Source organism: Falco naumanni, chromosome 20, assembly GCF_017639655.2.
Source record: "Falco naumanni isolate bFalNau1 chromosome 20, bFalNau1.pat, whole genome shotgun sequence".
Classification (NCBI taxonomy): Eukaryota; Metazoa; Chordata; class Aves; order Falconiformes; family Falconidae; genus Falco; species Falco naumanni.
In genome coordinates this window covers 4,178,214-4,192,462 of record NC_054073.1, presented here as the reverse complement: position 1 = coordinate 4,192,462, position 14,249 = coordinate 4,178,214, and the positions used below count along the sequence as shown (strand labels likewise).

The window sequence follows — 14,249 nt, the reverse complement described above, 5'->3', positions numbered from 1 at the left end:
TGGTCCGTTCGCAGATCCGCAGGCGCCCAGCACCCCGCTCCGGACCACCCAGCATGACCCCAAAGGGTTAAAAAGGTCCCCAACAAAACGGGGGGACCAAGGGGGGACCCCACAGTTCACCGGAGCTTCGGCGGAGCCGCCAGCCCACCCGCACGCGGCCACCGCCGCACGTGCAGCAATGGGGACCCCCGTGCCCTGCCTGGTGGCACCGCCAGTGCCCCCCACCACCCCCCACCCCCCAAAGCCCCCTCCCCCACCCGGGGTAACCCAGGTGGCCGGGAGCTCGGCACACCGTAGGGACCCCACCAACCGTTCCGGGGGTGCGCCCCCCCCACCCCCCACCCCCCACCCCCCCCCCGGGATCCCTTCCCCCCCCTGCGACAAAGCGAGCGATGCCGGGTTTGGCACCGAGCGCTGCAGCCCACGCGGGCTCGGAGCGGAGCTTAGCAACCCTCCGGCGGCGGCATGGCAACGGCACCGGCACCGGCACCAGCCCCCGGTACAGCATCAGCCCCCCCGGTGCAGCATCAGCCCCCCCCGGACCCCCCCAGCCCCACAGACGCCTGCCCCGGCTCTCCCCTCGCACCGCTGTGCCAGAGCCTGTGCCGGACCCCAGTGCTGGTGGGAGCTGGTGCTGGTGGGGGTCATCAGGCCCTCCAGTACAGGATCGGACCCCCCCAGTACAGGATCGGACCCTCCCAGTACAGGATCGGACCCCCCCCCAGGACCCCCCCAGTCTCACACATCTACCCCCAGCCCCATAGACACCTGCCCCAGCTCTCACCTCGCACTACTGTGCCGGACCCCAGTGCTGGTGGGAGCTGGTGGTGGTGGTGGTCACCAGCCCCCGGTACAGAATCAGGCCCCCCAGTACAGGATCAGCCCCCCCAGTACAGGAACAGACCCCCCAGGACCCCCCCAGCCCCACAGACACCTGCCCCAGCTCTCACCTCGCACCACTGTGCTGGAGCCTGTGCTGGACCCCAGTGCTGGTGGGAGCTGGTGGGAGCTGGTGGTGGTGGTGGTCACCAGCCCCCGGTACAGAATCAGGCCCCCCAGTACAGGATCAGCCCCCCCAGTACAGGAACAGACCCCCCAGGACCCCCCCAGCCCTACAGACACCTGCCCCAGCTCTCACCTCGCACCGCTGTGCTGGAGCCTGTGCTGGACCCCAGTGCTGGTGGGAGCTGGTTGTGGTGGGGGTCACCAGCCCCCGGTACAGAATCAGGCCCCCCAGTACAGGATTAGACCCCCCAGGACCCCCCCAGCCCCATAGACACCTGCCCCAGCTCTCACCTTGCACTGCTGTGCTGGACCCCAGTGCTGGTGGGAGCTGGCGGGGGGGTGGCCACCAGCCCCTGGTACAGCATCAGCCCCCCCCAGTACAGGATCAGCCCCCCCAGGACCCCCCCAGCCCTACAGACACCTGCCCCAGCTCTCACCTCACACCGCTGTGCTGGAGCCTGTGCCGGACCCCAGTGCTGGTGGGAGCTGGTGGGAGCTGGTGGGGGGGGGGGGGTCACCAGCCCCCGGTACAGAATCAGGCCCCCCAGTACAGGATTAGACCCCCCAGGACCCCCCCAGCCTCACACATCCCCCCCAGCCCCATAGACAGCTGCCCCAGCTCTCACCTCGCACCGCTGTGCTGGACCCCAGTGCTGGTGGGAGCTGGTGGGAGCTGGTGGGGGGGGGTGTCACCAGCCCCCGGTAGAGAATCAGGCCCTCCAGTACAGGATTAGACCCCCCAGGACCCCCCCAGCCTCACACATATCCCCCAGCCCCATAGACTCCTGCCCCAGCTCTCACCTCGCACCGCTGTGCTGGAGCCTGTGCTGGACCCCAGTGCTGGTGGGAGCTGGTGGGAGCTGGGGGGGGGGGGTGGTTCACCAGCCCCCGGTACAGAATCAGGCCCCCCAGTACAGGATTAGACCCCCCAGGCCCCCCCCAGCCTCACACAACTCCCCCAGCCCCATAGACAGCTGCCCCAGCTCTCACCTCGCACCGCTGTGACAGAGCCTGTGCCGGACCCCAGTGCTGGTGGGAGCTGGTGTGTGGGGGGCACGTCTCAGCCTCCCCCCCCCCCCCCCCCCCCCCCCCCCCCAGGAATGTGCCACGCTCAGCACGGCTGGGCCTCACGCCTCCCCCGAGGGGCACCACCGGCAGCGAGCCCAAGCGTCCACACCACCGGTGACCCCCCCCAGCACCCCAGCACCCCAACCCCCCCCCCCCTCCAGCTTCCCCCTCTCCCCACCCTGACACCCCCCACTCACCGTGGCCGCCACCACGAGGGTCCCCGTGTCCCACCGGGTCCCCGTCCTGTCCCCAATCCCAGCTTTTTAGAAAACCCGCAGGCGGAACAAACAGGGATTTAGGGTCTGGGTGAGCTCAGCAGATTCCCCCTCTCCCACAGCAGGTTTGGGGGGGGGGGCAAACCCCCTGTGTGGGTACCCCCCTCCCGCGGCCCCGGTGCCCCCTGAGCGCAGCGCGGCGAGGCCGGCTTTGTGCCAGGTCTGTGTTTATTTGCAGTTTTTCTCCACGCACAAAGCAGTGGGGTGGGGTGGGGGGTGGGGGGGCAGATGCAGGATATGGGGGGGGGGGCAGCCCCAGGCCGGACGGAGCTGATGGAGGGTGATTAAAACTGAACAGAAGTGAAATCCCGCGCGGTGGGAGCGTGGTGGGGTGAGGGTCTGCTCTGGCCTGGAGGTGGGTGAACCTGGCCCTTGCACCCCGGGGGGGCTGCCCCCAGTACTCCCAGCCCAACCAGTGTGGCTCTGGGGGTGCAGCACGTGGCGTGTGTGTGTGTGTGTGGGGGGGTCCCCACAGGCTCTCCTCCCCCTGGGAAAGGCTGGGGCGCCGGGGGGCTGCCCCACGGCTGGAGATTATTGCTGGATGCTGCTGGTGAGTGGGGTCCCCACCCCAGGGGTCCCCCGCCAGCCCAGGGAGGGGCACAGCATGGCAGGAGAAGAAGGGGGGGGGGGCCACCGGGAAGGGCTGAATCCCACCCCCCCTTGCCTCAAGGACCCTGGGGGAGAACCAGGGCTTGCAGGATGTCCGAGAGAGAGACGATCCCCTTCACCACGTCGCTCTCATCCACCACCACCAGCCGGTGAACCTGGGGGTGGGGGGGGGACACAGGGAGGGGGCTGAGGCCGGTTTGGGGACCCCAGCCCCCCCCCTCCCTGCCCCGGTGGACTGGTACCTCGGCTTCCACCAGGCGGTTGATGATGGTTTCCAACGTCTCGTGCTTGTAACACTTGAGGACGCCCTCGAAGTAGTGGGAGCGATGCTGCAGCGCCCGCGTCACCGTCACGTCCAAGTTGTTGTAGGTCTTCTCAGCTGCCAGGTTCTGGGGCAGGGAGAAGCGTTGGGGACACAAATGGGTCACACAGGACCACCCCCACCACCCCCTCCAGTCCAGGTTTCCCCCCTCCTGCCCCCCAGTACTCACAATAACATCGAATTTGGAGTAGATATCCACCACCCGCCCTAGGGAGGGAAGGAAACTGCTTTGAGAGGTGCCCACGGTGCCCGTTTCCGTCCGGCCGGTCCCCTGCACACCGGAGGAGACGTGGACACCTCAGCCGGTGCTTTGGGGACAGCCAACACACGCTGTGTGACACCCGCGCCGGTCCCCATCCTTACCCGAATCATCGACGACCGGCAAAGCAGACACACGGTGCTGCACAAAGATGCCCAGCGCCACGTAGATGGGGGTGCTGGTCCGCACCATGGCGATGTTGCTGTAGGTGCCGATCTGCAGCTCCTCCAGCGTCTTGGCCATGAACTCGGGCTTTGGGACCTCTGCTATCTGCAGGGGACGGGGAGGGGGACAGTGCTGACGCTGGCTCGGCCTGCTGTGCCCCAGGCCCCACGGCGCTGCCGGCTCTGGTCGCCCCCGGCTTGTGGGGGGCCTGGGCCGCGGTCCTAGGAGTGAAAGCAGAGAGCGCTGGGTGCGGAGCTGGGGGGCTGGGGGACCCCCCCAGGCTGAGGCGGCGCGGGCAGGGGAGGCAGAGATGGGCTGCGGGGTCCATGCAGCATCCTGGGGGGGGGGCTCCCAGCACCCAAAAATCCGCTGCGAGGCACCGAAGCTGCGCCCACCCCGGAGCTGGGGGTACGTGGCACAGCCTGGACCAGGTTTGGCTCGGGGTGGCCCCCGCCGCCGCGGTAGGGCAGGTGGGGGGCGGGGGGGGGGGGGCACGACTTACAAAGAGTTTGAGGAACTTGAGGATACGTTTGTGGGTGAGGATGTAGAGCGTGTTCCCCGAGTCGGGGTCGATGACGGGCAAGCGGTGGATCTTATTCTGGATCAGGGAGGAGACGGCGTCGAAGAGGCTGCGGGGCAGAAGGGAGAGGGGGCAGTGGGGCTGGCACAGACCCCAGACTCGCACCCAAGGGTGCCGCCGCCAGCTGTGCCCCCCCCCTCCCCGCAGCAGGGGAGTACCTGGCGTTGGGGGAAATGCAGACCAAGGGCTTGAAGGAGTCTTGTAGATAGACCTCTGCGGGGAGAGGAGACGCTGAGGGGACCGGCAGCGCCGCGGGCAGGCGGGGGGCAGAGGCGGGGGGCAGAGGCGGGGGGCTGCGGCCACACCAGGCAGGGCTGGGAGAGCGGGAGGCAGCCGGCGGCCACCCCTCTCACCTCTCCACGTCTCGATTTTGTGCTCCTCCAGCTCGTAAATCTGCACCTGGGTGTAAGGAGACAAACTGGGATCAAACCCGGCATCGCTCGCTTTGTCACGGGGCAGGGGGGGGGGGGGGGGGAGGGTAGAAACCGGACCCCGGGTCCCCGCGGGGACGAGCTCAGCGCAGGCGCCTGCTCCGTACCATGGGTGACTTGTAGTAGCGGTGCAGGATGTTGATGAAGTCGGTGATGGTCAGCATGCCTGGGGGGGGATGGGCAGGGTGAGCAGGGGCCCACGAGACCCCCTAGGACCCCTCCCGGACCCCTCCCCATCCCGTTTGCTCACCCACAAAGCTTTGCTTCTTACTGTCCCACAGCGGGGCGGCCCGCACGCCGTTGGTGACCAGCGCGAAAAAAGCCTTCTTCACCTGGGGGGGGGGACATAGCAGGGGTCACGGGAGGGACAGGGACCCCCCCCCAGCAGCCCATGTCCCTCCACCCCAGTGCCTAAGACCTTTACAGGGTGGGGGAAGGGCCCTGAGACCATCTCCCAGCCCCAAACCTGCCTCCTGGGCCCAGTTAAAAGCCCCCAGGCTCCAGCCCAGTCCCCATCCCGCGGCCCCCAGCCCCAAACCTGCCCCCTGAGCCCAGTTAAAAGCCCCCAGGCTCCAGCCCAGTCCCCATCCCGCGGCCCCCAGCCCCAAACCTGCCCCCTGAGCCCAGTTAAAAGCCCCCAGGCTCCAGCCCAGTCCCCATCCCGCGGCCCCCAGCCCCAAACCTGCCCCCTGAGCCCAGTTAAAAGCCCCCAGGCTCCAGCCCAGTCCCCATCCCGCGGCCCCCAGCCCCAAACCTGCCCCCTGGCCCCAGCCCACCTGCAGGGAAGTGTCAAAGACAACCAGTTTGGAGCTGGTAGGGATCAGGTCGTAGCAGCGGTGGGATTTCATGAAGATGGTGTAGGCACCACGGTGGGGCTCCCCTGGGGATGGGCAGCGTGAGGAGCCTGCCAGCAGCGAGGAGACACCCCCAACCCCAGGAACCCCCAAACCCAGGCTCTAGGACACTCTAAACCTGGGTTCTAAAACATGCTAAACCCCAGGAACCCCCAAACTCAGCTCTAGGGCACCCCAAACCCTGGGATCTCCCAGACCTGGGCTCTAGGATGTGGCAAACCCCAGGACACCCTAAACCCTTGGAACCCCCAAACCTGGCTCTAGGACACCCCAAACCCTGGGAACCCCCAAACCCGGTTCTAGGAACCCCCAAACCCTGCAAACCCCATAACCCAGCTCTAGGACATGACAAAGCCCAGGACACCCCAAACCCTGGGAACTCCCAAACACAGCTCTAGGATGTGGCAAACCCCAGGACACCCTAAACCCTTGGAACCCCCAAACCTGGCTCTAGGACACCTCAAACCCTGGGAACTCCCAAACCCTGGGAACCCCCAAACCCGGTTCTAGGACACCCCAAACCCTGCAAACCCCATAACCCAGCTCTAGGACATGGCAAAGCCCAGGACACCCCAAACCCTGGGAACTCCCAAACACAGCTCTAGGACGTGGCAAGCCCCAGGACACCCCAAAACCCAAGAACCCCCAAACCCAGGGCTCTAGGACACCCCAAACCCTGGGAACCCCATAACCCGGCTCTAGGACACAGCAAACCCCAAGACACCTCAAACCACAGGATACCCCAAACCCTGGCTCTAGGACACCCCAAACTCCAGGACACCCCAAACCATGGCTCTAGGACACCCCAGATCCCAGGACACCCCAAACCCTGGCTCTAGGACACCCCAGATCCCAGGACACCCCAAACCCTGGCTCTAGGACACCCCAAACCCTGGCTCTAGGACACCCCAGATCCCAGGACACCCCAAACCCTGGCTCTAGGACATGCCACACCCCAGGACACCTCAAACCTGGGCTCTAGGACCCTCTGCACCCCGGGACACCCCACCCCAGGGCTCCGGGTCCCCCCCAAATTCTGTGTTCCCCCCCCCCCAACTCAGGACACCTCAAACCACAGGACACTCCAAACTCCCGGGACCTCAGGACTCCCCTAAAGCCGTGGACCCCCCCAAGCTCCAGGCCAGGGACCCCCAAGCACCCCAAACCTAAGCAGCACCCCCCGGGACAGGACCCCCCGCACCACGGGACCCCCCGGTATCACCTTCCAGCCCCGGGGGGCTCAGCTCCGCCGGACTCTCTGCGGCCGGGCCGGGGCCGGGGCCGGGATCCTGCGGGCAGACACGGGTCGGACCGGGCCGGGTCGGACCGGGCCGGGCCAGGCCGCGACCCCTGTGTACCCCCCGCCCCGGCCCCATCCCCCCCGTCCCCCCGCCCCGGCCCCATCCCCCCCGTCCCCCCGTCCCGGCCCCATCCCCCCCGTCCCCCCGTCCCGGCCCCATCCCCCCCCCACCTCCATAGCCCCCGCTCCGTCCCGCCGCTGCCGCCACTCCCCCCCCACTTCCGCCCGGCGACTGACATCACTTCCGCCCGGCGCAAGGCTCTTCCGCCAGCACCTCCCACGTGACCGGAAGCGCCGCGCCCACGTGATTCATGACCGCAGGGCGACCTTTCCCCTCCCGCCAGGTCATGGGGCTGGGGGGGGGAGGGTGGGAGACACGACCCAGGACCACGATACGGAGAAGCACGACGTGGGAGCTACGACAGGGGGAACTGCGACATAGGGGCCATGACATAGGACCACGATAGGGGGAACCACGACATGAGACTAGAACCGAGATAGGCCCACAATAGGGGGAACTATGACTGGGGCTCGGGGGGTGGGCGGGGGGGGGGCACGATAGGGGGAACTACGACTGGGGGGGTAGCACGATAGGGGGGAGCTACGCCTGGGAGGGGGTGGAAGGGGCCACGATAGGGCCCACGACATGAGACTCAGACAAGGAGAACCACATGGGGCACCACGGCATGGGGTCCCCAGGGTGCAGGCCCCCCCCCCCCCCCATCCCAAGGGGCGCTGGGGGAGGGTCCCCAGCTCGGGGGGGGGGGGGGGACGACGGGGACGACACCCCCCACTGGGGACCCCAACCCAGGGCCACCCAAGCCCCTTGCAGGGAGCAGGGTGGGGGGGCCAGGCCCGGGGTGCCCTGAGGGGTCCCTGGGGGGTGTGGGTGCCCTGGGGAGGGAGGGAGGAGGGAGGGGGGAGGGGGTCGGGGGTCGGGGGTCCCACCCGTAGCCCCCCGGCCCACGCAGGGAGGCAGGCGGCCCGGCTTCTCACGCGCTTTATTTTTAAAATAACATCCAGTGGTTTCGGTATTGGTAAAAACGGGATTTCTACACGCCCCGGCTATGTACAGCTCTGAAAGTTAAATTTCTCGTATATTTTCTGTTAAAACTTTCTCATCCCCCGACCCCCACACTCTCACTTTTTTTGTCTTTTTTTTTTTTTTGTGTGGTTTTTTTTCTCCTTTTTTTTTTTTTTTTTGTCGTCGTTGGGTTTTTTTTTTTTCTCCTTTTCCTTCTCCATTTTTTTTGTAATTTTTTTTTTTTAACCTTAAAACCTTTTTTTTTTTTTTTTTTTTTTTTTGCAGCTTTGACGAGTTGCGGAAGCAGCTTTAAAGATCGCCCCGGCACCCCTCCCCCCGCACCATCCCCCCCTCCCCCCCCCAACACTGGGGGAGGAAAGGGGGGGGCTGGGGGGGGGGGAAGCACCGACCCCCATCAACCCCCTATTACCACCCCAAGGGGGGGGCCAGACCCCCCCCCCCCAAACAGGGGGGGTCCCCCCTGCGCCGTGCGTTTGTGCGTTAAGAGATCCCGGTCCTCCCCCAAAGTTGGGGGGCAGGCAGTGGGCCTGAGGGGGTGTGGGGGGTGTGGGGTGGGGGGAGGGGGGGGGGGTCGCAGGAGGCGGGGGGGGGGGGGCCCTGATGTGTAATGCCCACTCGCTGCTTCGCTCTCCGAGGCCACCCCTGCCTGGCAGGGGGTTCCAGAATCCGGCCCCCCCCCCCCCCCCCCCCCCCCCCCTAATTCCTCAGAGATTGGGTTTCAAAATGCCGCGGCCCCCCCCTTGCCCCTGCACCCCAAATCTCAGCCCAGCAGAGCACAAAGAGCCCCCCCCCATCCCCGTCTAGTATATACAATATAAGGTATAAATAGATAAATAACCTTCCCCCCCCGCCCCGTGCCAACGGTGGCCGCCGGCAGCCCCAGCTGGGGGGGGGGGCTACCTGCGAGTAGGGGAGGGGGGGAGCCCCTACCCGGCCCCCCAAGCCTCCCCCAGTACTGGGGGGGGCAGGGCTGCCCCCCCCCCCCCCCCCCCCCATCCCCACCTCACACCTTGGCACGTCGCACGGCTGGGACCTCCTGGGGCTGGGGGGGGTGTGGGGGGGATGAGGACAGGGGTCCCCCCAGTGTGTGTGTGTGGGGGGGACACCCCGAGGGGCTTTTCTGCAGCCACATCTAGAGGGAGGGGGTTTGGGGGGGGGGGGGGGCAGCTGCATCCTCTGGAGCCCAAGGTGGGGGGGGGCAAGACACTCTTTTACCCCCCTGGGGGTGGGAGGTTGTGCCTGGATGGGTGGTAGGGGGGCTCACATTTCAAAATAATATCGCCAAAAAAAAAAAAAAAAAAAGGAAAATAAAATAAAAAAAAAGAAAATAAAAAGAAAATCTAACACTTAAAATGAGGTAGGTTTGGGTGCAGAAGCTCCTTGTGTCTGTCGGGGGGGGGCCCTCGCCGCAGGCTCCGGGGGTCTCGTCCACACGCACAAACAAAAAGAGATCAAAAAAGGAACCGAGCGAGCTCTGCCCGCGAGGGAGCAGAGCCCGGATTGTCGAGCTCAAGGAGTCTGTGTTACCTTGGTAATTAGCGAGCAAATATTATTAGTTTCTAGAATAAAAATAAAAAAAAAAAAAAAAAAGGAAAAAAAAAAAAAGGGAAAACAAACAAACAAACAAACAAAAAAAAAATTATTAAAGAAGAGATCCAAAAGCCGGCTCTCCGAACTCGCTCCGGCTCCGCTTGGGACCGCTCTGCTCCCCCGTGGCTCCCCCACCGAGGGAGGTGGGCGGTGGGTGGCCGGGGAAGGGGGGGGGGGGGGGTCTCGCTGGGGGTTTCCCCCCCCCCCTCTCCGCTTTCCTCGCAGGACGAAGCAAAGAAAACCCTGAGTTGTCCGTCCGTCCGTCTGTCCCGCTCGGGCACGGCCGGCCGCCTCCGTGCCCCGCTCGCCATCCCGGCTGCTGCCCTGGCACCTCCGGCGCTTGGCGAAGGTCTCCGAGGGTTGGGGGGAGGGGAAGGGGTGGGGAGGGATCGTGGCCCCAGCCCCCAGCCCCCTTTTTTTTTTTTTTTTTTGCCCCCCACCACCCCACCCCCCCCCAAGTTAGTTCATCCACTTTCGGCAGTTCCAGGCTCCACAGTGGCAGGGGATCTTGTGCTGATCGTCCTCGAAGTCGAACTGGTAATCGTAGGTGAGCTGGGGGGGGGGGAGGGGAGGCAGGTGTCACCCAGGGTGTGGGATGGAGCCCAGCCCCCCCCCCCCCCCCCCCCCCCCCCCCCCCCCCCCCCGCCCCCAGCCCCCTCCCCCATGCCTGACCTCCTCCCCCTTGGGGATGCGCCGGCTGGAGATGATGATGATCTTGTCCTCCTTGTCGAAGGTCACGACTTCAGCCACGCAGTTCGGGGCGCACGAGTGGTTGATGTACCTGGGGGGGGTGTGTGGGGTGTCAGCACCCACGGGCAGTGGTGTCCCCCCCCACCCCAAAGCCCCCCCCCCAGCTCACCTGGCCGGGCCCCCTGTCAGCGTGGCGTCAATGACGTGCTCGTTGTTGATGCGGAACATGTAGATGCCGCGGTTCTTGTGGGGGGGGGGGTGGGGGGGGTGGAGGAGAAGAGGGTGTCAGTGCTGGCACCGAGGCCCCCACATCCCTCCAGAGCCCCCCAAGATCCGGCCAGAGCCCCCCAGCACCACCAAGATTCCACTAGAGCACCACCAGAACCCCCAAGATCCAACCAGAACCTCCAAGATCCTGCCAGAGCCCCCCACATTCCACCAGAGCCCTCAAGATCCCACCAGAGACCCCCAGCATCCCCAAGATCCCGCCAGAGCCCCCCAGCATCCCGACAAAGCTCTGCCAGAACCTCCAAGATCTTGCCAGAGCCCCCCACATCCCACCAGAGCCCCCAAGATCCCACCAGAGCCCCCAAGCACTCCCAAGACCCCACCAGAGCATCACTAGCACCCTGCCAGAGCCCCCCAAGATCCCACCAGAGCACCCCAGGATCCCACCAGAGCCCCCCCAGGATCCCGCCAGAGCCCGCCAGAGCCCCCAAGATCCCACCAGAGCCCCCCAAGATCCCACCAGAGCATCACTAGCACCCTGCCAGAGCCCCCCATGACCCCGCCAGAGCCCCCCAAGACCCCACCAGAGCATCACTAGCACCCTGCCAGAGCCCCCCAAGACCCCACCAGAGCCCCCCAAGACCCCACCAGAGCATCACTAGCACCCTGCCAGAGCCCCCCAAGATCCCGCCAGAGCCCCCCAAGATCTCAGAGCCCCCCAAGATCCCACCAGAGCATCACTAGCACCCTGCCAGAGCCCCCCAAGATCCAACCAGAGCCCCCCAAGACCCCACCAGAGCCCCCCAAGACCCCACCAGAGCATCACCAGCACCCTGCCAGAGCCCCCCAAGATCCCACCAGAGCATCACTAGCACCCTGCCAGAGCCCCCCAAGATCCCACCAGAGCCCCCCAGGATCCCACCAGAGCATCACTAGCACCCTGCTAGAGCCCCCCAAGATCCCACCAGAGCCCCCCAAGATCCCACCGGAGCCCCCCAGTACCCCACCAGAGCCCCCCAGTACCCCACCAGAGCCCCCCAGTACCCCCAAGATCCAACCAGAGCCCCCCAGTACCCCCAAGACCCCACCAGAGCATCACTAGCACCCTGCCAGAGCCCCCCAAGATCCCACCAGAGTCCCCCCAGCGCCCTACCTGCTCCTCATAGATCTTCTCCCGCCGGTTGGCCACCTCGTTGCGGATGATGGTGCCGATGTACTCGATGACCATGGTGTGCTTCTCGATGTCCTTGGCCGCGTAGAGCCCCAGCCCCTGGATGCGGGAACGCGCCAGGTAGACGTTGTTTTTCCACTCGGTTTTCAGGCGCCGGTACTGGGAGGACTTGGAGTGCACGAACTGTTTGCTGTAGGGCGTGTTGGTCTCGCCGGTGAACGTGCTCTGGTACGCCTTGGACATGCTTGTGCTGTTCAGGGTGTGTGGCCTGGAGAGGAAAAAGTGAGAAAAGAACTCAAGAGCTCAGGGATCCCCAAGGATCTCGGCTCTCCCGGTGGATCCCAAGCTCCCGTTTCTTACCGCTTGTAGTGGGTGAGGATCTTGGGCTCGGAGCGGGCGCAGCCGGTGGGGTTGATCATCAGCGGCAGCTCCATCAGGGGGTGGCGGCCGTAGCGGAACAGGTAGTTCTGGCAGCTCTCGACGCCGGGCAGCTGCCGAGGAGGGAGCGGAGGGGCCGTGGGTCGAGCGGCAGCATCGCGGCACCCCCAGCCCCACCAGCACAGCCACTGGTCCCTGTCTCAACGGGGGTGACCCCCGTGCAGAGGAGAGACCCCCAGTCCCACCAGCACGGCCACTGGTCCCTGTCTCAACGGGGGTGACCCCCGGCACAGAGAAGAGACCCCCGGTTTCACCGCTGCACCCCCAGCCCCACCAGCACAGCCACTGGTCCCTGTCTCAATGGGGGTGACCCCCGTGCAGAGGAGAGACCCCCAGTCCCACCAGCACGGCCACTGGTCCCTGTCTCAACGGGGGTGACCCCCGTGCAGAGGAGAGACCCCCAGCCCCACCAGCACGGCCACTGGTCCCTGTCTCAACGGGGGTGACCCCCGGCACAGAGAAGAGACCCCCGGCTTCACCGCTGCACCCCCAGCCCCACCAGCACAGCCACTGGTCCCTGTCTCAATGGGGGTGACCCCCGTGCAGAGGAGAGACCCCCGGCCCCACCAGCACGGCCACTGGTCCCTGTCTTAATGGGGGTGACCCTCGGTGCAGAGAAGAGACCCCCAGTCCCACCAGCACAGCCACTGGTCCCTGTCTCAACGGGGGTGACCCTCGGTGCAGAGGAGAGACCCCCAGCTTCACCGCTGCACCCCCGGCCCCACCAGCAAGGCCACTGGTCCCTGTCTCAACGGGGGTGACCCCTGTGCAGAGGAGAGACCCCCAGTCCCACCAGCACGGCCACTGGTCCCTGTCTCAATGGGGGTGACCCCCAGTGCAGAGGAGAGACCCCCGGCTCCACCAGCATGGCCACTGGTCCCTGTCTCAATGGGGGTGACCCCCGTGCAGAGGAGAGACCCCCAGTCCCACCAGCATGGCCACTGGTCCCTGTCTCAACGGGGGTGACCCTCGGCGCAGAGGAGAGACCCCCAGTCCCACCAGCACGGCCACTGGTCCCTGTCTCAACGGGGGTGACCCTCGGCGCAGAGGAGAGACCCCCGGCCCCACCAGCACGGCCACTGGTCCCTGTCTCAACGGGGGTGACCCCCGGCGCAGAGGAGAGACCCCCGGCCCCACCAGCACGGCCACTGGTCCCTGTCTCAACGGGGGTGACCCCCGGCGCAGAGGAGAGACCCCCAGTCCCACCAGCACGGCCACTGGTCCCTTCCTCAGTGGGGGTGACCTCCAATTCATAGGACAGACCCCCGGCTTCACCGCTGCGTCCCCGGCCCCACCAGCATGGCCACTGGTCCCTGTCTCAATGGGGGTGACCCCCGTGCAGAGAAGAGACCCCCAGTCCCACCAGCATGGCCACTGGTCCCTGTCTCAATGGGGGTCCCCGGCGCAGAGGAGAGACCCCCAGCCCCACCAGCACGGCCACTGGTCCCTGTCTCAACGGGGGTGACCCCCAGAACAGAGGAGAGACCCCCGGCCCCACCAGCACGGCCACTGGTCCCTTCCTCAGTGGGGGCAACCCCCAATTCATAGGAGAGACCCCCGGCTTCACCGCTGCACCCCCAGCCCCACCAGCATGGCCACTGGTCCCTGTCTCAACGGGGGTGACCCCCGGTGCAGAGGAGAGACCCCCGGTTTCCCCGGCACCTACCGACTCGGCGATGCGCAGCACCGCGTGCACCGTGAGGCCGAAGAGCTCCTCGCCCTTCAGGTACTCGGGGAAGAGCCGCAGCATGTCGGCTTCCTTCCTCATCATCGCCACCGGCTCGATGATCCGGTTCCAGACGGCTGCCGACGGGAGGGAGGGTTGGAGCCGGGGGTCTGCCACAAGCTACCAAGCCACCCCCCCATGGTGCGGACCCCCGCGTTGGATCAACCCCGGCACCTCCCACCACCCCGTCCTCCCCATCCCAGCGTGGGTCAGCCTCCAGTGGGACGGGGAGAAGACGGGACGTCGGGGAGGGAGGAAGACGGGACGGGACGGGACGTCGGGAAGGGGAGAAGACGGGACGGGACGTCGGGGAGGGGAGAAGACGGGAAGGGGAGAAGACGGGACGTCGGGGAGGGGAGAAGACGGGACGGGACGGGGCGTCGGGGAGGGGAGAAGACGGGAAGGGGAGAAGACGGGACGTCGGGAAGGGGAGAAGACGGGACGGGACGGGGCGTCGGGGAGGGGAGAAGACGGGGCGTCGGGGAGGGGAGAA

The 14,249-nt window shown here is 66.3% G+C and overlaps 2 protein-coding genes across 3 annotated transcripts in view; both read right to left on the bottom strand.

Annotated features, from left to right (window-relative positions):
* Nucleotides 1–2,553: 2,553 nt before the first annotated feature.
* Nucleotides 2,554–7,075, bottom strand: PRKAG1 (protein kinase AMP-activated non-catalytic subunit gamma 1). Of its 2 annotated transcripts, XM_040577935.1 has the most exons (12): nucleotides 7,040–7,075; nucleotides 6,791–6,857; nucleotides 5,491–5,594; nucleotides 4,965–5,046; nucleotides 4,822–4,880; nucleotides 4,637–4,682; nucleotides 4,442–4,496; nucleotides 4,206–4,332; nucleotides 3,643–3,808; nucleotides 3,449–3,486; nucleotides 3,200–3,346; nucleotides 2,554–3,112 (listed from the first exon to the last, which is right to left on the bottom strand). In XM_040577935.1, exons 1-12 carry the CDS (start codon nucleotides 7,043–7,045, stop codon nucleotides 3,014–3,016), a joined length of 996 nt encoding a protein of 331 aa, XP_040433869.1. In that variant the 5' UTR covers nucleotides 7,046–7,075; the 3' UTR covers nucleotides 2,554–3,013. The 2 variants fall into 2 exon arrangements, with proteins under 2 accessions (XP_040433869.1, XP_040433867.1); XM_040577933.1 differs by lacking the exon at nucleotides 7,040–7,075 and having other exon boundaries at nucleotides 5,491–5,618.
* Nucleotides 7,076–8,121: 1,046 nt separating this feature from the next.
* The window catches only part of KMT2D (lysine methyltransferase 2D), a 36,466-nt gene continuing 30,338 nt past the window's right edge, over nucleotides 8,122–14,249 (bottom strand). Inside the window, 6 exon segments of the mRNA XM_040577863.1 lie at nucleotides 8,122–10,055; nucleotides 10,176–10,284; nucleotides 10,363–10,436; nucleotides 11,575–11,860; nucleotides 11,953–12,083; nucleotides 13,697–13,970. Of these exon segments, the coding sequence (XP_040433797.1) occupies nucleotides 9,963–10,055; nucleotides 10,176–10,284; nucleotides 10,363–10,436; nucleotides 11,575–11,860; nucleotides 11,953–12,083; nucleotides 13,697–13,970 (967 nt within the window). The 3' untranslated portion in view covers nucleotides 8,122–9,962.